Genomic DNA, 23,397 nt, shown 5'->3' with positions numbered 1-23,397 from the left:
ACTACCATCAAGTGATCACACCAGAAATATTACTAACAAAAGCACATTAACTATATGCAACCCTACAGTTGGGGATCAAACAACGCCAATGTCTTCAAGCTTTCAAACTGCCCAAGAGTTTAGCAGTCATTTGCCATTAGGAAGCTCATCACAAACCAAAGGTGTCCCAAAATTGACTCCAATAAACCCCCTGAAATCCACCACTGAACCTGGATTTGATAAAGAAACAGCCACAAGCTTCTGCGATCAAAACAAGCAGGTATTAAATCAATGGTGGGGTGGTAACAGCAACCTCCCTGCAGACACGGGGGAATCGTGAGTAATTTATAAAAGTGCCCAAGTCAAGAAGAACTCCTAGTCCAGATGTTAGCAAAAAATACATTCAAAACAATGGGCTACCTATACAGGCAAGAAAATAGTGCTGTATCCTGAGGCAAATACGATGCACCAAACAGAGGGAATATCTTTAAGCTTTGTGCCAACTTACTTATTGCATGGAATTAATCAATCAAATGGCAATGAGACCATAGCTTTCCTACGCCTGGAAGGCGAGGAGGCAAATGAAAGCACCAAAATTGTGTTCACCAGTTGTGCTCTGGTAAATACTCTGAGGAAGAACAAGGCCCTGCTTGAACAATGGGGATTAAAGGTGATAAGTTCAGCAGTGAGCAAGTATCCGGTGATGGTTTTACCCAGGGTGTCAAGCTTCTGCAGGAATACAGGGCACACAGTGGAAGGGCAAAGGAGAACACAACTCTGCATTAAAGGGCACCAAAAAGGAAAGCAGAAGCCCACTATCTCAAAGTTGAACTAATAATAAAGGCTAGTTGACCAGTGGGAAAGGACGATCCTGTGCTGCTCAGCAAACATAAATTACAGATTTGGAAAGGCTCAAAGAGTATTAAGCACATGGCCCTAGCACAAGGAATGCTAAAAAGCCAGACATCTTGAGAATAAGCTCTTGGAATATAAGAGGTCTAACAGACTCCAAAACAAAAACGAGACAATTGAGGGATGCGGACATTATCTTTCTCAGAGAAACATGGCCCCTCATTCATCTCCCTGCACAATTTTACTGTATCAATCCGGGGAATTGAAGGGATGCTGCTCACACATGTTGGGGGGTGGTTGGGTGAGCAGCTCAGTTCTGTTGAAGAGCCAGGTCTGGAGTGTCTTCCTGAAGATGTCGATCAGGAGCTCGTTCCAGGTTTTGGCCGCAATGTAGGAGAAGGTTCTTCCACCTGTTCGGGCTCTGCTGATGTGCTGGGTTTCGGCGAGGACGGCGGATCGGAGGTTTCTCTTGGGTACGTAGAAGGAGAGTCTCTCGTTGAGGTATTGGGGTCTGGTGTTGTGGAGGCATTTGTAGGCATGGGTGAGTATCTTGAAAGTGAATCTCTTCTCAATGGGGAGCCAGTGGAGGTTCCGCAGGTGTTGGGTGATGTATTCGTGTCAAGGGATGCCAAGGATGAGTCTGGCTGCAGTGTTCTGTATAGTCTGGTGTTTTCGGAGCAGAGACTTGTTGATCCTGGTGTGGAAGGCGTTTCCTTAGTCCAGTCTGCTGGTTAAGAGCGCGTGGGTGATGGTCTTCCTTGATTAGTGGGGATCCATTTAAAGCTCTTGTGGAGGATGCAGAGGGTGTTGAAGCAGATGAAGGCGAAGGCGTTGACCTGACGGGTCATGGAGAGGGAGGGGTTGAGTATGATGCTGAGTTTACAGGCGTGGTCAGTTGGGGAGGGCTGCCGAGGGCAGTAAGCCACCAGGTGTTGTCCCATGCAGAGGGGTGGGTCCAAGGACCTCTGTCTTCTCCGAGTTGAGCTTCAGGCAGCTGTTGCTCATCCAGGATGCGACATCCTTCATTCCTTCCTGGAAGTGGAGTCTGGTGGTGATGGGGTCCTTGGTGAGGGAGAGGATGAGCTGGGTGTTGTCGGCGTAGGATACTATGCTGAGACTGTGCTGTCTGACAATGGCGGGAAGAGGGCCCATGTAGATGTTGAGTGACAATTCTTGGGGAACTCCACAGTTTATTTCCGTGGGATCGGAGAGGAAGGGTGGCATCTGATTCTTTTGGTTCTGCCTATGAGGAAGGAGCAGATACAGTCGAGGACAGTTCCCTGTATGCCGGCGTCATGGAGTCTGGCAGTGAGAGTGCGGTGGGAAGACAGTGTCAAGCACTGCGGAGAGGTCTAGCAGGATAAGGGCCGTGGTGTGTCCTTGGTCAGGGAGGGTGCAGATGTAGTCTGTGCCAGTGGGTAGAACGATCTCGGTGCTGTGATTGCTGCGGAATCCGGATTGGGAGGGGTAGAGGATGGAGTTTTCTTCAATGAATTTTGTTAGCTGGGCATTGACAATCTTCTCGGTGACTTTGGCCGGGAAAGGGAGGAGGGAGATGGGTCGGTAGTTCTTGAGGTCCGTGGGGTCTGCTGGGGGTTTCTTGAGCAGGGGTTGGACTTCTGCTCATTTGCAGACATCAGAGAAAGTGCTGGTTGTGAAGGTGGCGCTGATGGTGCATCGTAGTTCTTGAGCAATGGTGGCAGCGGCTCTGTGGAAGATGTGCGGCGGGTAGGGGTCCGTGGGGGCTCCTGCATGTATGCGTTTCATGGTTGAAATGGTGTCTTTGGTGGTGACTGGGGTCCAGGAAAAGATGGCGGGCTTGCTGGTGTTGCTGGAGAAGGACATGGTGTTGGCATCATGTCATTGAAGTGGTCGTAGAGACTCTTGATTTTCAGATGGAAGTTTGATCAGAGTTTGTTGGAGAGGTCCTGGGAGGTGGTGAGGTCTGTGGTTTTGCTGGGGGGTTTAGTGAATTCCTGGATGAAGGTAAAGAGTTCCTTGGAGTTGGCGATGATCTTATTTTGGATGAAGGTCCTTTTGGTGGATCTGATGAGTTGGTGGTAATCTGTCATTGCGTTCTTGTAGGTGGTGCTGTCTTCTGATGTTTTGCCGTTTCTCCAGTTCTTCTTGAGACCTCTGCAGGTGCGTCTGGATTCTTGGAAGTCAGTGGTGAACCAGGTGGCCTTCCTGGGGCGCTGTCTGTCGGAGTTACGTAGGGGTGCTAGTTCGTCTGCACAGTTGGGATATCCATCTGTGGAGTTCTTTGGCCGCGAGGTTGGTTGTGGTTGAGAGTGGAATTGAGCTGCTCCTCAGTGATTTTGCTTCAGTGCCTTCATGGAGGGCACGGTGCAGGTTTGGGCTGAGTGGTATTTTGATGTGGAAGTGTATGCAGTGGTGGTCTGTCCATGGGGGTTGCATGGTGTGGCTGAAGGAGTAGTTTCTTTTCTGTAACTCCAGTTCTGTAGTAGGGGTATGTCTGTGATAGTCATAATCTAGTGAATAGTCCCGCCTATGTGCGGGGACCCCGGAGCAATAAAAAATAATCTCTTAAGGTGTCAAATCATGCAGACCTGCATCCACCTTTAAGAGAGAATTTAATTTAAAGACAGATAATGCAGCCTATATCCACAGGCTACACTGTCCAGTACTTCAACTAGAAAATTCCACCAACATCCACAAACAGCACTGCCTGTCCAGCTTTTCTCCACAAGAGAAAAAACCCTGCCTCTACCAGCAAAAGCCTCTGGAATGATAGAGAGGAAGGAATGGACTGACAAGCCCCATAGGCTGCCATTATGTGGCTCAGAACAGGATACTGTGCCTTTAAGAAAACTTTCCAGAACTTTCCCAGAATGCACAGCAGGTCCCTTTTACTTTCAGTTCTTTTTGAAGGCGTAGCACGCCAGACCTGTAGCATTCCTTATATGAATAATCATCTCTCCACCGGGGAGGAGGGCGGGCGCTTATGACTATCACAGAGATACCCCTACTACAGAACTGGAGTTACAGAAAAGAAACTACTCCTTCTGTAGTAGGGGATCTCTGTGTATAGTCATAATCTAGTGAATAGAATGGCAAGCCCATCCCCACACAAAAACTACGGTGGAGAAGATACAAGACAATACCACTACTGTGCGAACAGATTTCGCAGCGAAGCCTGCCCAACCTGAGCATCTGCCCTGGCATCCACGTCCAGACAATAATGCGCAGCAAAGGTATGGACCGACTTCCAAGTGGCCGCCTTGCATATTTCTGCAATCGGAACATTACGCAGCAAAGCAGTCGTGGCCGCTTTGCCCCTGGTGGAATGAGCCTTAGGTTTACCCCCTAAGGTCTTATTAGCCTTTTGATAACACAATTGTATGCAGGACACAATCCACCGAGAGATGGACTGCTTAGAGGTCGCGAGACCGGTCCTGACTGATCCATAATTAATAAACAATTGGTCTGACCTACGAATATCCTTGGTCTTATCAAGATAAAATTTCAACACCCTCCGAACATCCAGGGAATGGAGAGACCTTTCCGCTGGCGAAGAGGGATTCTGAAAGAACGTAGGTAAAAGTTATGGTCTGGTTGACATGAAAATCAGAGATAACCTTAGGAAGAAAATTAGGGTGAGTACGCATAACAACCTTAGCAGCGTGAAATACAGTATAAGGTTCTTGACAACATAATGCCTGAAGTTCACTCACCCTGCGGGCTGATGTAATGGCCACTAGGAACGCCGCCTTCCAGGATAGGTGCTGCAACGAAGCCTTGTGAATGGGTTCAAAAGGCTCCTTCATCAGTCTGGACAGCACCACATTCAAGTCCCAGGAAGGCGAGGGAAGTCTGACAGGAGGAAACACTTTCTTCAAGCCTTCCAAAAAATCCTTGACCACAGGGATCTGAAAGAAGGAAGTCTGTGAAGGGCATTTCCTGTAAGCAGTCAAAGCAGCCAGATGAACCTTAATGGAATGGAAATTAAGGCCGGACTGCGCCAAATGTAAAAGATATGGAAGGATGACATCTTCCTTACATGTCGTCGGGTCAAAGCTCTTGGACTTGCACCAGATACAGAACCTCTTCCACTTGTAGGCATAGGACGTCCTAGTGGAAGGCCGTTTAGATTCCTTCAGTATGTCCATACAATCTTCTGGTAGATTCAAATGGCCATATTACACTATCTCAGGAGCCATGCCGCCAAACTCAAAGACAAGAGGTTGGGGTGCACCATCTGCCCCCCGAACTTCGTGAGAAGGTCCGGCCTGCACGGCAGCCGTATGTGAGGAAGGAGCGACCGGTGAAGTAGGTCCGTGAACCACCACTGTCTGGACCATTCCGGAGCAATCAGGATCCTCCGAGCCCCTGACTGGGACAGTTTGATGAGCACCGCCGGAATCAGGGGAATGGGTGGAAAAGCATACAGAAAGTTGTTCGACCAGTCTATCCATAGCGCATTCCCCAGCGTCCCCCGCTGGTAGTACCTGGATGCGAAGTCTCGGCATTTGCTGTTTTCGGCGGTGGCGAACAGATCTACGTCTGGAGTCCCCCACCTTGCGAAGACTTCTCCTAGTACTTAGTCGTTTATGACCCATTCGTGGTTTTCCTGAATCAGTCTGCTCAGTGCGTCCGCCTGAGCATTCTGCACCCCTGGCAGATGCGTGGCCGTAATAGTCAGTCCTCGGGTCAGAAGCCAGTGCCAGATCGCCTGCGCCTCCTGCGACAGAGTGCGCGATCTCGACCACCCCTGCTTGTTGAGGTAATACATAGTGGTTGTATTGTCCGTCTGTATCAGCAACGAGTTGGTCTGGAAGGACGGAAGGAAGGCCTTCAGTGCCAGGAAGACAGCTCTGAGTTCCAGGAAATTTATGTGGTACGTCGATTCCAACGGGGACCACTTTCCTTGAATCTGCAATTCCCCGGAATGCGCTCCCCAGCCGTGGAGAGACGCATCCGTCACAACACTCTTCGTGGGAATGTCCTTGTGGAAGGGAACCCCCCGGAGGAGGTTTTCCGCCGAACACCACCACTTCAGAGACTGAAGAGCATGTGGAGACAGCCGTATCTTGTCGTCCCAAGAACCTGTCTTCTGATCCCACTGATCCTCCAAGCACTCCTGCAGTGGTCTCATGTGCAGCCGTGCGTGAGGAAGATACAGGAGGCCATCGATCCCAGCAGTGAAGACACCTTCCTCACCGTCGTCGATGGAGCAGTCCTGAGGTCCTGAGCCTTCCGAAGGAGTGATAACCGTCTCTCCTCCGAAGGAGACACGCTTGCTGACCGCGTATCGATGGAGGCTCCCAAGTACTGAATGCACTGGACCGGAGTCGGGACCGATTTGGATGTTGACGTGTAACTCCAGCTTGTTCAAGAGAACGCACGTCCACCGGAAGTGTTCTTGCGCTTCCGAGAAGGATGAGGCCTTGATCAACCAATCATCCAGGTACGGGTAGACAAACACCTTGTTCCTCCGCAGGTGTGCCGCCACCACCGCCATGCACTTCGAGAAGGTCCTGGGCGCAGACTTTAGCCCGAATGGCAGTACTGTGTATTGATAGTGATTGGCGCCAACTTGGAATCGCAGGAACTTCCTGTGCTTCCGTGCAATGGGCACATGGAAGTATGCATCCTGTAGATCTATGGCACAGAGCCAGTCTCCCCGTTGCAGCTGAGGGTAAATCTGATGCAACGATAGCATGCGAAACTTCTCTCTGCGAATCCATTTGTTTGCTTGTCGCAAATCCAGAATGGGACTGAACTCGTTCTTGTCCTTCTTGCGAACGAGGAAGAACCGAGAGTACAGACCTCTTCCCCTTTGAGACAGAGGTACCTCTTCTACCGCCTTTTTTCTCAACAAGATGTCTGCCTCCGCCTGGAGCTCTCGCAGCTGAAACTGAGAGCTTACCGGCGGAATCGCTGGAGGCGGGCTGATAAACCGAAGACTGTATCCATTGCAAACAATATTCAGCACCCACTTGTCTGGAGTAATTTTTCTCCACTCTGCCGGAAAAAATTTAATGCTTCCCCCCACTGGAGTGAGTAACGGTTGCAGGGGAAGTAGTCGCTCAGGGTCGAGACCCGGCTGGGCCCTTGGTAGTAGTAGCGGCCTGCTGGCCTCCTCTACCCCTCTGGCGTTTCTGGAAGGGTTTCCGGAACTGCTGCTGTTGGTGCTGCTGCTGTCCCGAACCCTGCCCACGCCCTCTGCCCGTAGATCCGAACCGTCTCTGGAACGGGCGCTTCTTCTTCTCGGCCTTTTCCAACCCGACAGCCGTCAGGGTCTCCGCCTCCGCCTTCATGCGGGCTATCTCACCATCCGCATGTTTACCAAACAGGGTTTCCCCCGAGAAGGGCAGATTGGCTACTCTGTGCTGAGCCTCTGGCTTGAGCGACGTCAGGCGCAGCCACGAGTGATGCCTTTGGTGGACGCCATGACAGTAGGCGTGCGCCGCCAACAAGGAGACATCTGCTGCCGCACTGATGACCTGGTTCGAAACCAGCATACCCTCTCGCACCGTCTCCAGGAAGTCCTCCTTCCTGTCCCGGGGCAGCAAGTCCGCATACTGTTGGAGGGACTCCCACAGGGCCCGGTCGTAACGTCCCAACAGCGCCCCCGCACTCGCCGCCTTCATGGTGGTAGACGCGGTCCCACACACCTTCCTGCCCGCCGAGTCCAGCCAGCGGCTTTCCTTGTCGGGCGGAACCGTCGATGAAGGTGCGGTCACAAGCTGTTTCCTCGCCGCCGTCACGATGACAGAGTCCGGCTTCGGGTCCATCCTTAAAAAAGCGGGGTCCGAGTCCGGAGCCGGATACTTTTTCAGGAGCCATGAGGGGGCGGATTTAGTCACTGTGGGAGTGAGGAACAACTCCAACGCGGGCTCCACCAGTCCCGGCACTAGAGGCAGCAGGGGGCGAGACAGGTGTTTTTTGTGTAGAGTCTCGAATATCACGGACGTCGTGGGTGTCGGCACCGTCACCGTGATTCCCATCTTGGCTGCCCCCCTCAGCAGCACCTCCTGGAAGGAGACTAGATCGTCCACAGGAGACACCCTAGTCCCCGGTGAGTCCGACAGCGTCGGTGAGGAATCCCTGGCCGAGGACAGTGTGCGTGACCTGGACCTGTGCCTCCTATGGCGCCGTCCTGATGTCGACGACCTCCTATGAATCCGCGACCTTCTCCTCCGGATGGAGCGGGAGCGCGACCTCCTCGGCTTCGGCCTGTCCGCCGGTCTAGCCGGGCCCGGCGACGGTGGATGTCGCGGCCTCGGCGTCCCCTGCGGCGGAGTCGGATACCTGGGCAGGGAGACAGACCTCGGCGGAACTGCAGGCGGCCCCAACGGAGTGCGAGGTGGTATAGAACGAGGAGGGGGAGGTGGAGGTGGAGGTGGTGACGCAGGCGGTGGTGGCCGTGGTGGTGGTGGTGGAGTCGTCGGCGGTCGTGGTGGTGGTGGTGGCGGAGGTGGCGATGGCGTAGGGTTCCGAGGAGGTGTATACACCACGGAGTACCCCGATCCCGGGGACTCCTTTCCCCTATTACTCCTGGCATCAGGGCTCCCCCTGCGCCGTCTCGACGTCGATCTTCTCCTCCTCGACGTCGATCTTCTCCTCCTCGACGTCGATCTTCTCCTCCTCGACGTCGATCTTCTCCTCCTCGACGTCGATCTTCTCCTCCTCGACGTCGATCGTCTTGACGTCGATCTCCTCGACGGCAATCGTCGTGACGTCGATCTGCGTGACGTCGATCTGCGTGACGTCGATCTGCGTGACGTCGATCTGCGTGACGTCGATCTGCGTGACGTCGATCTGCGTGACGTCGATCTGCGTGACGTCGATCTGCGTGACGTCGATCGCCTCGACGGTGACTGCCTCGATGGCGACCGTCGTCTCTTTGCCGACGGCGAGTGGCGCTCTCCCCTCAACGGCGAGCGCCGACGCCGGGTCTGATCTCGCCGCCGATGGCTCGACATCGACGGCGTCGTCGCAGTTTATGCCGATGTCGTCGACGGCGGCCTGTTCAGCTCCTTCGACGTCGATCGTCGACGCCGCTTCTCCCCATAGCCCTGGGGAGATGGCGAACAGACCGTAGTCATGCCCCTCGACGCCGCCGTCGACGCCCTCGACGGGGAGTGGGGACGCTTGCTGGTCTTCCTGCCCCTGGGGAGCCCCCCCAGAGGCCTCAGCATGGGCAGAATCAGCCCCTCCAGACCCACCTCGTGCCTTCAGCCTTCTGTCCTCCAGGACCTGGAGCCTGATCTTCATTCTCTCTCTCAGGGTCCTGGCTGAAAAAGAGCGGCAGATCTCACACTCCTCAGGCACGTGGGACTGGGGAAGGCAGACGATGCACACCCTGTGAGGGTCTGACTTAGCCTTTTTCCTTTCACAATCAGGACACTTGTCGAACAAGCCAGGCATGCTGACAACACCAGAAGGAAAGGACTTTAATAACACCTCTAAATCACTTGAAAAGTAACAAATAACCCTTGAAAAGGGAGAGCTCAATGCTCCAGGGTCCTGCTAGCAGGAGCTGGAAAAAAGAACTGAAAGTAAAAGGGACCTGCTGTGCATTCTGGGAAAGTTCTGGAAAGTTTTCTTAAAGGCACAGTATCCTGTTCTGAGCCACATAATGGCAGCCTATGGAGCTTGTCTGTCCATTCCTTCCTCTCTATCATTCCAGAGGCTTTTGCTGGTAGAGGCAGGGTTTTTTCTCTTGTGGAGAAAAGCTGGACAGGCAGTGCTGTTTGTGGATGTTGGTGGAATTTTCTAGTTGAAGTACTGGACAGTGTAGCCTGTGGATATAGGCTGCATTATCTGTCTTTAAATTAAATTCTCTCTTAAAGGTGGATGCAGGTCTGCATGATTTGACACCTTAAGAGATTATTTTTTATTGCTCCGGGGTCCCCGCACATGGCCGGGACTATTCACAAGATTATGACTATACACAGAGATCCCCTACTACAGAAGTGGACGTTATTGCTTCCTACGAAGATAGCGTTGAGGGTGTGTCCTGCCTTGTAGGTGGGTGTGGCGACTTTTAGGCCGATGTTGGAGAGGCTGTCCAGGAGGGTGGTGGAGTTGGGGTTGTCGAGGTGGAAGTTCAGATCTCCGATGAGTAGGTAGTCCATGGAGGCAATGGCATGGGGTGCAATGAGATCTGCGAGGGTCGTGGTGAATGAGGCGCGTGGAGGAGGTCTGTAGACGAGGGTGCCGCAAAGTGTTGTTCTAGGGCTGGTCTGGAAGTGGAGGTGGAGGGAGCTCTTGTGTGCAAGGGCGAGTCCTCCTCCTGGTTGGTTGGGGAAGTCCTTCCTCTGGATCTTGTATCCGCCGGGGTTGGCAGTGGCAATGTCGAGGCAGAGGAGGTGTCGGTCCATGTTTCTGTAAAGAAAGCGACGTCTGGTGAGATGTTGTATATGCAGCCCCAGCAATCAAATCTTAGGCAGGGGGCATGTCTCAAGACTTATCACAATCTACATGAAAAACAAGCTAATGGTAAAAATGACAGTAAGAGAAAGGGAGAGTTTATTCTTCTCCTGGCAGCTGAAGTGAATAACTCAAGTCAGAGCACCACATCTTTTATATTATTGGAAGCATCTATCTCCATCCTGCTAAGGACAAAAGGGAGTCTAAATTTACATCACTGCACACAACAATGACAAGGCTAAATCAATCCCATCCTGAGGAAATGTAGATCGTTATAGGAGATTTGAAAGGCGATTGAATGAGCGCAGGGCCGAATGACATGCTCTTGGATTTTGAAGATGAAATCTGGGCTATACCGCAGATTAAAAAACAATAGCAAAGGCCGGATAAACAGGGCAAAGTATTAGGCAGCATTTTAAATCAACTAGGTCTATGTATCTTAAATGACAGGTTAGTTTCAGATATGCCTTCCGCCTACACCCACTGTTCGTGTTTCAGGTTGGCCACCCTGGACTACATGTGGGTGTCTTGAGCCCACTTCCAGTAGTCAAGCAATTTCCACGTTATACTAACTCTGGCTAGTGACCATGGAATTTTGAATTGTGAAGTCCAGGTCCCAATGACCTGCCGATCAAAAGCAACCCACACTAGAAAGCAAGAGGGGCTAGAGCCCATATAAAGAATGGAATATGGATGCCCAAACAGGGCAGGAAGTTTGAGTGGATCAGTTTTTGAAAGAAATATCAAGAAGGACAACAGATGACAACAGTAATCCAAATCTATAGGTGTCTTCAGCCTTCTTCAGAAGGGAGAATGATGAGGCAGTTGGCACCAGGCAACTGGAAATGGCATTGGACTGCAGAAGTCCATGGCATATATAAGCAATCTTAAGGCGTAAGCAGCTGCCCTAAAGAAAGAATTAAATAAGCTCTCAAAGCAGAGAACCACGACAAGGAAGGTAATAAGTGGCTGCAGAGTAGGGTCTCATTGATGACAACAAGATACAAGAAAGCTCTCTTCACTGGGAAAAGAAACAAGCATTGGCATAGCCAATAGGTCTCGCCTTTGGGGCCTTATAAGTGTTTAGCCATGCAACAGTTGCGTAACTAAATACTTATAAGGTCCCAAAATCGAGACCTATTGGCTATGCCAAGCGGCCTTGAGGCCGCGAAAGTTAAAGTGATCGCGATGAACATCAAAGCGGCCTTGCAGCCGCGAAAGTGAAAGTAATTGCGGCAAAACGCAGCGCCCGCGCACATGCACTGTAGCTCTAGGCTGGCCTGGTAGCACTTTTTGGAGCCCTCTCAATAAGTCTCGCCAGACCAGCGCATGCGCTGGGTCAGGCGAGACCTAAAAAGGAGGAAACAATCACATGGGAGACTGGAGGAAATCCCAGCTTTGGACAAACAGCACCTTAGCCCCAAAATGGCAGGTGGTCTCAGCAAACTGAGTGCTGCATTGAAAGTGTATATGTAGATCATGCCGCAGAAATTATGTGGATAGAATCCAAACAAGCCAGGACCAAGTGGTAAAAGTCTTTAACTATGCGAACAAATGGAGAACCAGGTCCAAGTGGCATTCCAGCAGTGATATTTTAATAGGCTCTCAAAAGATGAGCCACAGTAATGACCTCCATATTTCAAGCTCATCAGCCAGGGCCGGCCTCCAACCATAACTGAGTCATGGTGATTCTCACTCTTGGTACCTCTATACAAGAAAGGGCCCTATTCCTTCCCATGCAACTATCGGGTGATTGCACTCTTGGATAAAGAGGGGAAATGTCATGCAAGCCTCCTCAATAAAAAAACTACAGGCATCAAAGAAAAGAATTATCCCTCTAAATCATACAGGATTAAAAAAGGGTTGACATATTGTAGACAATCTAATATGCATCTCTCACGTGAACGAAGTAACAATTGCGTACAAGAGAAAGGCCCTATATGTATGGTTTATAGACTTTAAAACCGCAATCAACAGCGTCTCAAGAGCCAAACTTTGTACAAAGTTAAATGGCTGGGGTATTCCACTTCAATTATTAAGGGCAAACATTAACACTGTACTCCAATACCTGGGTAAAGATAAAATTATGCTCAGGGTGGTCCACAACTCCAAAAATTGCAATCAATAAAGGCCTACAGCAAAGCTGCATGCTCAGAAGTAACTCAATCCCTATTTGGCCAATCTAACAGATCATCTTGAAAAGGAGAGGGCTTTTCCACCAAACATGGCCAGCTTTAGAATTCAGGTCCTCCAGTATGCAGATGACACGATTCTTCTTGATCAAACACCAACAGGCCTACAGAGACTTTTTAATGCATGTGCCACATATTGCAAACCCAATAATTTAAAGATCAATGTTGCAAAAACGAAGGTTGTGATCATATCCTGCAGGCTTACAAAAAGGGGAGCTTGGTTCATTCAGGGAAGTGCGATGGAAATTGTGGACACCTACAAATATTTAGGGGTATGGCTGGACTGTAAAGGAGGAGGGGGGGGGGGGGGGGGGATGGCACGGCGCCACACATTCAGGCCTAGCAAACTGCTACAAACTCGCTGATGTGGTCTTTCCACAAACTACAAAAGCCAATGGTGAATGCAGATCTACAGCCCTTCCTAAAAGTGATAAGGTACAATATCCTACACAGTATTTCGTACGGAGCAATGATGTTCCAAGATAAGTTAGCAGATTGGCTAAACAGGCCTCAATCCATCGGCTACAGAAGAACCTTACCAGATTGCACTTCACACAACCAAATTTTGCCATAATTCTGCCTGTTCTTGCAGCACTTGACACTAAAAGCAATGTTTTAGCTTATTGCCTAAAAGCCAAGCAAACGAAGAATGGTACATTTAAGCATAAACATCTGGGAAGTAATAAATACCCCACAGACAAGATGGCATAGCTATTTGAACAGCTCATTAAATGCTTTTGACGCTTGTGAGATCAGGACGAGTGATCTTCCCGTGGCTTCAGTATCGAAGTTGCTGGTCAGACAGGCAAAACTAATTCAAAGCTCATGGAAGTTGGGCAGCAAGTCTGTACGGCCCAGATGATCTTCCATTCTACCTGTCACAATACCTCAGCAAGGAAATAAAATCCCCTTCTTTCAAAGCCTATTGGTATGGCTGGATGGAGTAGGAGGACGATAATAAACAATGCAGATTTTGTGCAAAGGAAGAAGAAGAATCTCTGTCCCACATTCTCTGGATTTGCGAAAAGTTGCTCCCGCTAAGAAAGTTCTGGCTGTACCCAATATGGAGGGTAATAAACATCAGGACCTTCCAAGATGCTGTGCAAGCAAGTCTAAAAGGAGAATCAATTAAACTAGTGGCTAGAGTTTTTAAATTCCTGAAAGGCACCTTAGCAACTTGGCAGAGTTTGCATTCCCTGCGGGAGGACTGACAGTGGCACGGCCGCTGCATGTGATCTGCTCTAAATTACATGGCCATCTCAGAGCTGGCTATCTTAGCAGAACCTAACTTGCATTTTAAGCATCTACAAGATGGTTCTGCAAGCACAGCTGAAAGTAGAAGAACATAGCTCTCTGCATTTTACCTGCGCTTCAGAGTTGGTATTTTTTACCAAGAGGACGAATCTGTACTTTAAGATCTTGACAATTGCCTGTGTAAGCATATATTGACACTGGAGTTGTTAAATTTGTTCTTAACCGTTTTCTAACACCTATTTATATACACGTGTTATACACATTTTGCTGAAGAAACCATGGCTCAAATGTAATGATTTTAATTAATCGCCCAAGAAAGAACTATCTATCTGCAACTGAATCCTTGATCCATATATTGATAGCCCAAGGCAATATCCACAAGTGACTACGTCTACCACATCAGCTGTTGTACTTAGTTGCAAATAAGCATTAATTATGTGAACTCGACGTTTTGCTTATTCTAAATCATCAGGAAATCTTCATATCATCTTCCAAAGGGCTCTATCTTAATGCCTTAGACGAGCTGCACTCCTCGTCAATCGGCACCGTAGATGGTGTGGCGGATAAAAACTGCTTCCTTACCACTCATACTACTACATAATCAGGAGGTTGGTCTGCTCAGAGAAAGGCTTAATCATGCTCTGGCAGCCTAACATCTTAAGCAACTTGCCTGTTATCAGTGATGATAGAAAAAAGGCAATTTTCGGCTCAAGGAACCAATTAACAAGTGACATCCAAGGTGGAGATGAGGCTCTTATGCAGCTTCTTGTAGATTAAGGATCAGAATTAAGGATCAGAATTGAGTTTACTTAAAAGGAGTGTTCCATTTCATAGCTTCATTTGCTAGAATCTCCTGCAAGGTGAGGATGCCATCAAGAAGAGAAAGGATTGCTGCCAATATTGTTAAAGATGTAGAATATATTCACTAGGATAACAAAGAAAAAAATGTGGCCTTTCGGTGTTATTTGGGAGTACTTAGTTATTGTAGTATGCTAGCAAAACGTATAGTACTTTGAAGACGCACTATTCCAATACAGTTTACCACAGTACCCAGTAGTGCACCTTCTCTACAGGGGTTAATGAGGTGGAGGCCATATTTGTCTACACTGAAGAAAACCCCACTGGAGAGTGGCCTCACCCACCTAGAGTGTTCAGTATATTTCCTAGATATACCAGGTATAAATGCCTCTTATAAATAGTTCGAAGTGAAGAGTTATGGAACCAGCTGGACCCCAATCCACTGGTGTGTCCCTAGACCTTGATGATCTCAATGAGCAGTGGGAAAACAGTGAAGGCATATGTATGGACTGATAGAAATATATATTGAAAAGTCTCTTCCAGCAAGATCGCTCCAACACAAGGAGGATCAGTAGGGCAAATACACAATGCACTGTGATCTTCATACACAGATGCAGCAGTCACTGATTACCGAGACGCTGCAAGCTGCTCTGTGCGTACATTCGTTTTACTTGCCTGAATATTTTAAAATTTCACTTTGCTGCTACCAGTCCTTGCTCAGGTTTTTAAACCCATATGTTTTAATATGCGAGATTGCACATTTGCACTGTTGGCATAACGTGGGAATATCTTACCTGTCCCTCCCTGGCCCCGGTCCGACGCGGCAAGTGCCGTTGCGTGGAGGGCCATTGGGAGTAGATTCCACCTCACTTCCTGTGGGTTAGCGCTCTAGCTGTTTGGGCGCCCAGCACCACTTAAGGCTCCTCAATGCGCGCGCGCGCGCCAGCCAAAGGCAAGCCCGTCTGCGCCCGTCCGCACCTGGACCGGGCCCGGGGCCACTTCCCCTGGTCCGGAGTACATTGACCCCAAGACTCTTAGTTACTCTTCTTTGGATCTATTTACTTTACGTCCTGCACCTATTAAGGGCTGTAGGCACATTATCCTAGACAGCAAGAGCGGGCCACCGAAGGCTTGCCCTCATTGCAACTACACACTTACCCCACGACTTAACCAATGTATTAGTATAACACACTCCACTAACCCCTCGAGTAGAAACATCAGCGCGGCGCTTATCAATGCGCGTTCTCTTGTTAAACATAAAAACGATATAGCAGATCTTATAACCGATTATAAACTTGATATTCTCATTGTAACGGAAACCTGGACAGATCCTTCATCAGGACCGGATCTTGTAGATGCCACCACAGAGGGCTACACAGCCTAAAGGCACGATAGAGTAAATAAAAAAGGCGGTGGACTCGCCATGATTTTCCGTAACAGTTTTACAGCGAAAATTGAACCCATCCCCCTACCTACCTGTGAGGCCCTATACTTTTCCATTCAGCTAACCGCATCCTATACTTTCAAAGGCATTCTACTTTATCGCCCACCAGGACCTAGGACAGAGTTTCTTTCTACGCTAAGTACTCTGCTAGAACCCTCAGTAGTTGAATCCACCTTCACAGTCCTAGGTGATTTTAACTTTCATTTAGAGAATCATCTGGATGTTAACACTAATAGTTTACTTGCTGACATGGAAGCGAGAGGCCTATCCCAGCGAATCCCGAATGCCACGCATCAAGCCTGCCATCTTTTGGATGGCCTTTTTTCAAACTCTCAGGCCATCCACTTTCAGAGTACTCTCCCTTTAGTATGGTCTGATCACCACGCAATCTTTTTTGAGATCCAGATTAGTGTCAAGTACCTACCTAGCACTTTATCTATCAAATCGGGCCCACGGAGAGCTTGGAAGTGTTTAGACCCTCAACTCTTAAAAGTACAACTATCTTCAACTCAACCCATAGTCTCCTCCGACCCCAACGCAGCGTCAGTAACTTACACCAACTGGCTTAATGATGCGTTTGACCGGCTGGTGCCCTCCAAAAATATTTCAAAAAATTGGAGTGCACCATCAGCCCCCTGGTTCTCCGAAATTCCTTAGAGGAGAGAAAAAACTGTGTAGGAGCTATGAAAGAAAATGGCGCAGATCCTACAATCTCCAGGATAAACTAGTTTATAAAACTGAACTTACCAAATATAAACAGCTGATCATGCAGGAAAAGAGGAGATATTACACAGCCCAGATCGAAGCCGCACAAGATTCTAATAAACACTTATTCCAAGTAGTTGCCAAATTATCTGGGCAAACACCTGCTAGTAATGTAACCCCCACTCAGCCACTTTGTGACTCTTTAGCGAATTTCTTTGTCGATAAAGTAAATAATATCTATGCGAAATTCGCATTGGTAACTAACACTAAGGCTCAACCAACAATAAAGGACCCCCCCGAACATTCCTTAATGGAATTTGAAAAGACAACCTCTGATCAGATTGCTGGTATAATCTCATCCATTAAATCTGGCTCCGCCAATGATCCTTGCCCCCCGGCCGTACTTATGCCAGTATTAGACCAAGTAGCCCCAGTCCTGCCCATTATCTGCAACTCGATGTTCGCTTCAGGTATATACCCCACGATATGGAAGAAAACTATAATAAAACACCTCTTAAAAAAAGCAAACCTCGATTCCAGTGAAACCAAGACCTACAGACCAATAGCCAGCCTGCCTTTTCCGGCAAAAATCATTGAAAAGGTAATGAATATCCAACTTTCTAATTATATTGAAGAACATCAGCTCCTAGATGCCACTCAGTTTGGTTTCCGTAAAGGCCACGGAACGGAGACCGCACTTATTAAGGCAACCGAGGACATCAGAGTTATCCTGGATCAGGGAGGCACAGCAGTTCTTGTGCTGTTCGATCTCTCAGCAGCCTTTGACACGGTCGATCATACCATACTTATCGTCCGAGTCGCAGAATTGGGCATTGGGGATAAAGCCCAAGACCTGCTGGCTTCTTTCCTTGCTAACAGTACCCAGACGGTTAACTTTGGTACCTTTCAGTCTACCCAACTGAGTCTCCCGTGTGGTGTCCCGCAGGGCTCATCCCTGAGCCCGACCCTTTTTAATATCTATGTGGCGGACCTGGCCAGAGTTATTAGGAGTCATGGGTTGGGCCTCACCTCATATGCTGACGACACTCAGTTGGTGTTGACTATACATAACGATGGAAAGGCAGTAGCCGAAAAATTTCAAGGAGGCCTATCGGCCATCAGTGACTGGATCACCAGCAACTGTCTCAAATTAAACTCTGAAAAAACAGAAGTTATGATCTTTGGCAAGCTAGCTCCAGCCTGGTCTTCTACCTGGTGGCCACTGTCACTGGGCTCTCCACCATCCCCAGTTACCAAGGTTAGGAATTTAGGAGTCATTTGACGATAAACTAACTTTTTTCCCCCATGCCAACTCAGTTTCAGCGGCCTTCTATAAACTAGGCATGATAAAAAAAATTCTTCCATTTCTTCCCTTGACATCAGGAAAAACTCTTGTTAGCACTTTAATCATGTCAACAATTGACTACTGCAATGGGCTTCTTCTGAATGCCCAAAACAAGATTATTCGCAAGCTGCAAACCATTCAGAGCGCAGCGGCCAGGATGCTCTCAGGAACTCCTAAATATAAGCCAATATCTCATGTTATTCATAAATATCACTGGCTCCCTGTGAAGAGCCGTATCATGGTTAAGGCCTTATGTATTGCATATAAAACATCGCGCAACACAGGGCCTCAATTTCTGATCAGAGACTTAGCAACCTATACTCCATCTCGGGCGCTTCGCTCATCCACGGCATCCCTGTTCATAGTGCCTCGTACTAAAACAGTCTCCTGGGGCGACAAACGTTTTATTGTCGCAGCTGCTAGACTTTGGCACTCGCTCCCACCACAGATCAGATCTTCCCAATCACTACTAACGTTCAGAAGAATGACGAAAACATGGCTGTTCACACAATAAGTCTCCTGGCACAAGTTTCACGTTGCTGTCCTTAGCGCCGAGACACCCACGGGTATTTGAGCGCTCTATAAATCTCACAAACAAACATAAACAAACTGCCTTCTTGCAACATTATCAATTTTTCAAACCAGACTTTCCTTAACCAAGCCTCGCTTTTTCTATTTTAATGTACCTGGTCTGCCATCTACTATATTTACCCAATGAAATGCTCCAGTTTCACCATTCTTGTACTTAGTGGGTCTGTGTTTTGTCTGCAACGCACAGGTCAACTCAAAGTAACAGTGATTGATGGCAATCAGGCATCTGAGAAAGCTCCATATTTACAGTAAGGTTTGAAGAAGGGTTTGGGGTTATGTCGGTCTGACCTGGGACTCCTGCCACGAGAGGTTAAGCAGGAGTTCATATGGAAAATTACTTTTGGGTCAAGTGCCTCTATCCAGCACATTCCAAAGGAGTCCCTTCCTGCGGACGGATAGAGTTTGCATTTCTTCAAGCTTGAATTTTATGCAGCTGGCTTATTGCTTCCTTTGATACCGGCTCATTCTTCTCGCAAGCTTAGCAAGTATCCATAAATGGCACACTTTTGATTTCACTGCGAATTTGGTATCTTCTTTTCTACGTTTTTTTTTTTTTTTTTTTTTTTTTTTAAGAATAATAAAGTTAAGCTAGTCTCACTCATAATAGTGGGGAAGTACGAACAATATGTGAAAACATTTTATCAGGTCATTTGTGGCAATGGTACTTCCTTTGGGGAATATATAATCCTACCATTACCTGGAAAATATGAAACCCAAATCTCTCCCATGCACGTATGAACATGAAGAAGATGGACTGAGATAAGTGAGCTTGGCGGACGTAGAGCAGGAGGAAAAACTTTGAAAGCGGTAATGTCCTCCTTAAATTCACATAAATGTGTTACTCTTCATTCAGTTATTTCACTTGCACAAAATCTCCAGGACAACTTCGATTTTGGTACAAAAATAAAATTTACTAGTGTGGATCAAACTGGATTTCCAGGCGATACTCCAAATCATACATCTTGTTGCACTTTTGCCAAACATTTTAATACTTGTTGGTCTGTACAGGTGTTGGAAATTCCTTCCAGCAGAACCTGAAGAACGAAAAAACACAAGAATATTATGTAAACTTTCACAACTATACTCGGATGACACGCACGTGCGATTTGTCACTGCTTTACACTGCTAAATTAGTATAAACAACAGCAAGACAAAATATAGAAACATAGCAAGAGAAAAGCCCATGATGGCAAGTTATTCCTTCCTTTTTTTATGGACTATTTCTAGGTAGAGATCTGTATGGATGAAAGTTTGAGTGTTATTGTTCCCTGGTGGTTTGATATGGTAATGAGCCTCTGGTCTCATTTGTGTGAATATTTAGTTTTATTCCCGATCAAACTGCTTACGATCTTATTCTAACTTCAATCATTAGAAAACATGAATGTAAAAGTACAACAGATAATATAAGTCTGTTGGTGTCCCTGAGAATTTGAAATTAAAAAAAATCTGTAGCATGCCTGGTTTCTCAGAAAGGTCTTCATTGATGTAGAACACACAGGCTATGAAAAGTAATGGTGTAAAGTGGGTGGCTCTTTATAATTTTTAGACTTTAAAAACAAATATATATCACTTAATACTTGAGTCAGCCTGTTTGGAAGTGCTCACAACATACTAAATAATGCATTTAAGGCACAGGAAGATGAAATATTCCCAAGAGGTTAAGCATTCTCAAACATTAAGAAAGCAAGGAACATATGTACAAAACGTTTTTGCAGTCGAAATCAACCTATTAGCGACCGAAAACTTTATTTTCTAATGTACATATACCAAAGTGCGAGTCAGTATCTTGTTAACAAATCACAATTTCGTTTAGTCATTCAGTATTTGAAAGAGGCATGTTTAGAGCTTCCCTTCCAAATATCGAATTGCAGTGGTATGTCTGAATGTTTTGTGACCAAATTACGGAAACATTCATTTTTCACCTAAAAAACAGAAAACTTAAATTTTCTTAACACATCCTGGTTTAATTTAGGGAAAACTGGCTGCATTTTAAAAGAAAAAAAGAAAAAAGGATATTTTATTTAAAAGCAATCATAGACCTGGTCGTCTGCCCATTCCAGCAGGCCTCCATCCCTGGCATGGTTGCAATTTCTAATGGGTCACAACCTGTGACCTACCTCATTTATATTCAAGAGGTAGGTCGATTTGTGACCCACAGGGAATTACTATTTAAGTCTTGCACTTTTTCATACATCAGGAATTGTGATTTCCGAATTGCGATTCGGCAAAAATCGCAATTAGGAACTCGCAATGCCCACATTTTCTACATATAGGCCCAAAATTACAACCCCTGCCTGCTTGTTCAATGGTAAAAGTGGCCTCTTTGGGTTTATGAACATTCATTCTTTTTCACTTCTCTCCACTCACCTTTACTTGTCGCTGTGAGCATCGGTCGAGGAGGATAAGACAGTCTGTAGCCTCTTCAAGTAGATTCAATTTCACCTCTCCTGGGGTGAGACTGCAGTCGGTGGCCACATCATATATAAGTCTGAGGAGTGACTTCAGCAATGCACCGAGCCTCCAGGGCATTCTGAATTTGTAAGACAAAAGTATATTTAGCATCAAATCAGAAATGCAACTGAATTACAAGGAATAATTATACAGTCAACCAGCATCTGCTATTTATTTTAACTTGTGAAATATCTTTGCAACAAAATGTACATAGGCCAAGCAATATTTATATCTTCTCTGCAATTTAATTACCATTTATTTAAACAAAATCCCATTTCTCTTCATATATTTTTCCCCCATGTCATTTTTTCTAGAGGTTCATTTTTTATTTAATTTAAAAGCGGTCATTTTTATCTGGTTTAAAATCATGAACAATGCCATGTCTCCTTGTATTGATTTAAAAATTGTAACATTCTGCAAAAAATATGCTGGTATTAATTTAAGTTCTAGAAGAAATAAATCCTTTAATTGGTGTTGGAATTGGCCCTTTCTCCAGGGTCACTCCCAAACTGTTTGCATTTTCCCTCCACTTTTTGCTGGATTCGTGAAAAGTGCTAAATTGATTGTGCTCTTTCCGTAAATCGTGGTAACATTGGTTTATTCACAATTAGCATATTTAGTTTATTTATAAATCCTTATTAATGTGCGCTACCTGTGCCCAGGGCATGTAAATTAAACACCTGCAGCACCGATTGTGCCACGCATTTAAATAGCCCTTTAAACATGTCTCAGGCCAGCCATTGCAGAGCCTTTGTGCGCAGCTTTAAACTGCCAGGTCGACTTGGCAAGATAAGTCTCTTGCCAGCCAACCCTTCCTTTTTCATGCATATTTACGTCACTTCCAGGGTTGGCCCAGGTCAGCCCAGAGGGCAGGGTGCATGATTTAAACAGTTGACATGTACTTTTAAGTTTTACACGTCCTGATGGTGACAAACTCTAAAATTAATTTTCCTCTACTGCAAGGCCTATGGCTCCCATAGGATAACATTGGGATTACCTTATTATATTTTAGAAGTGTAATTTCCAAGTGGACGATATAACTAGATTATGGTTGGTGTCTCTGGAATCCAAATTTAAAATCCTAACATATGGTGAGGTTGGATTTAAAATTGCAATTCTGAAAATGCCACTTTTAGAAAGTGGGCATTTCCTTGCCTTAGCCATTTGGTGCCTGCCGCGTGTCTCTGATCACATGTCTGGGTGTAGTTGGCAGTTGTGGTTTGTGTATTCCCCCTAGACAGCCACACAAAATGGGAGCTTAGGTGTGATGTGACGGGCCATCCTGACAGGATAGGAGGAAGAAGCTTGACACAGTCTCACATCTATACAGGCGGTGCCCTTTCCACAAACAAAGGGCTGCCATAGAGAGTGCATGGGATGGAAACTTGACAACTCGAGTTCTCCAGCACCATGATGATTTCACTGAACCCAGGAGTGTTTGGTACCAGACAACTCCTCTTAATAAACCCACACTGATGCCAGTGTGGGATTTATTAAAACATGCACTCAGAGGGCACCTTAGAGGAGCCCCCTGAACATGTTCTAACTCTGGTGTGGTCTTTGACCGACTTTAGGCAGCCTGCCACCACCAGACATGTTGTGGACCCCTGGGTCAAGAGCCCGTGCTCTTGGAGCCCAGAAGCAAAGCCCATCCTGGGCGGTGGTGTCACACCACCTCCCCCAGGATGAGCACAGTGCTCAAGAGGGAAGCTTCAAAGACCTTGTTGCCTTTGTAATGTGACCCCAGCCTCTGCTGCTAGCAGCCCCCGGTCCAAACCCCTACTTTTGGCAGGAAAACTGATGAATTCAGGCCCCAGCTAGGCCCGCAAGACACAAGGGTTCGCTCTCCTGTAACGGAATCTATAAGGAAGTTGGCACGGAAACTGCAAAGTACAAAAACAGCATTTATTAACCCTTAAGGGTGGTCCTACAATCCACACAACACTCTTCAGTATTGCATAGAGTAGCACAAAGAACTTGCGTACATGGTCCCCTTTTATACACATTAGAGGGGCTCATAAGTGGGTGGATACAACATGAGGCCGAAGAACATTACCATTTATGGTCATTCTCGATACTGAATCAATACATGGGCGGAGCCAACACACTCCTTGAGCCCGCGAACACATGGTCAAGCAAGGCTAACTAGTAACAGATGTGGTCAAGTCTGGGCATGCGCCAGATGGACAGAAGGGCTATTTATAGACTGTTACTGGGCAGATTACAAGAGCAACTAACACAGAGGTCGGACTCTCCTCGTGGCGAACACGTGGCAGCATGACAACACAAAATGGAGTCCAAACTTCGGTCAACATAACAGAGAAAACATGATCGTGAGGGAAAGCATTAATGTCTTTGGTAAATGCTTAATCACATTGCTGTTTCAA

General features: G+C 47.2%; 1 protein-coding gene across 1 annotated transcript in view; it reads right to left on the bottom strand.

Moving 5' to 3' along the window:
- Window positions 1-19,449: 19,449 nt before the first annotated feature.
- TTI2 (TELO2 interacting protein 2) overlaps window positions 19,450-23,397 on the bottom strand; it is a 91,235-nt gene continuing 87,287 nt past the window's right edge. Inside the window, exons 6-7 of the mRNA XM_085634481.1 lie at window positions 20,927-21,089; window positions 19,450-19,593 (exon numbers count right to left, since the gene is read on the bottom strand). Of these exons, the coding sequence (XP_085490607.1) occupies window positions 19,513-19,593; window positions 20,927-21,089 (244 nt within the window). The 3' untranslated portion in view covers window positions 19,450-19,512. The remainder of the gene's footprint in view (window positions 19,594-20,926; window positions 21,090-23,397) is intronic.

The sequence above is a fragment of the Triturus cristatus genome, chromosome 11 (genome assembly GCF_964204655.1).
Source record: "Triturus cristatus chromosome 11, aTriCri1.1, whole genome shotgun sequence".
NCBI classification, from domain to species: domain Eukaryota; kingdom Metazoa; phylum Chordata; class Amphibia; order Caudata; family Salamandridae; genus Triturus; species Triturus cristatus.
The sequence above is the reverse complement of the archived record's forward strand: the minus strand, read 5'-3'. Positions and strand labels throughout refer to the sequence as shown.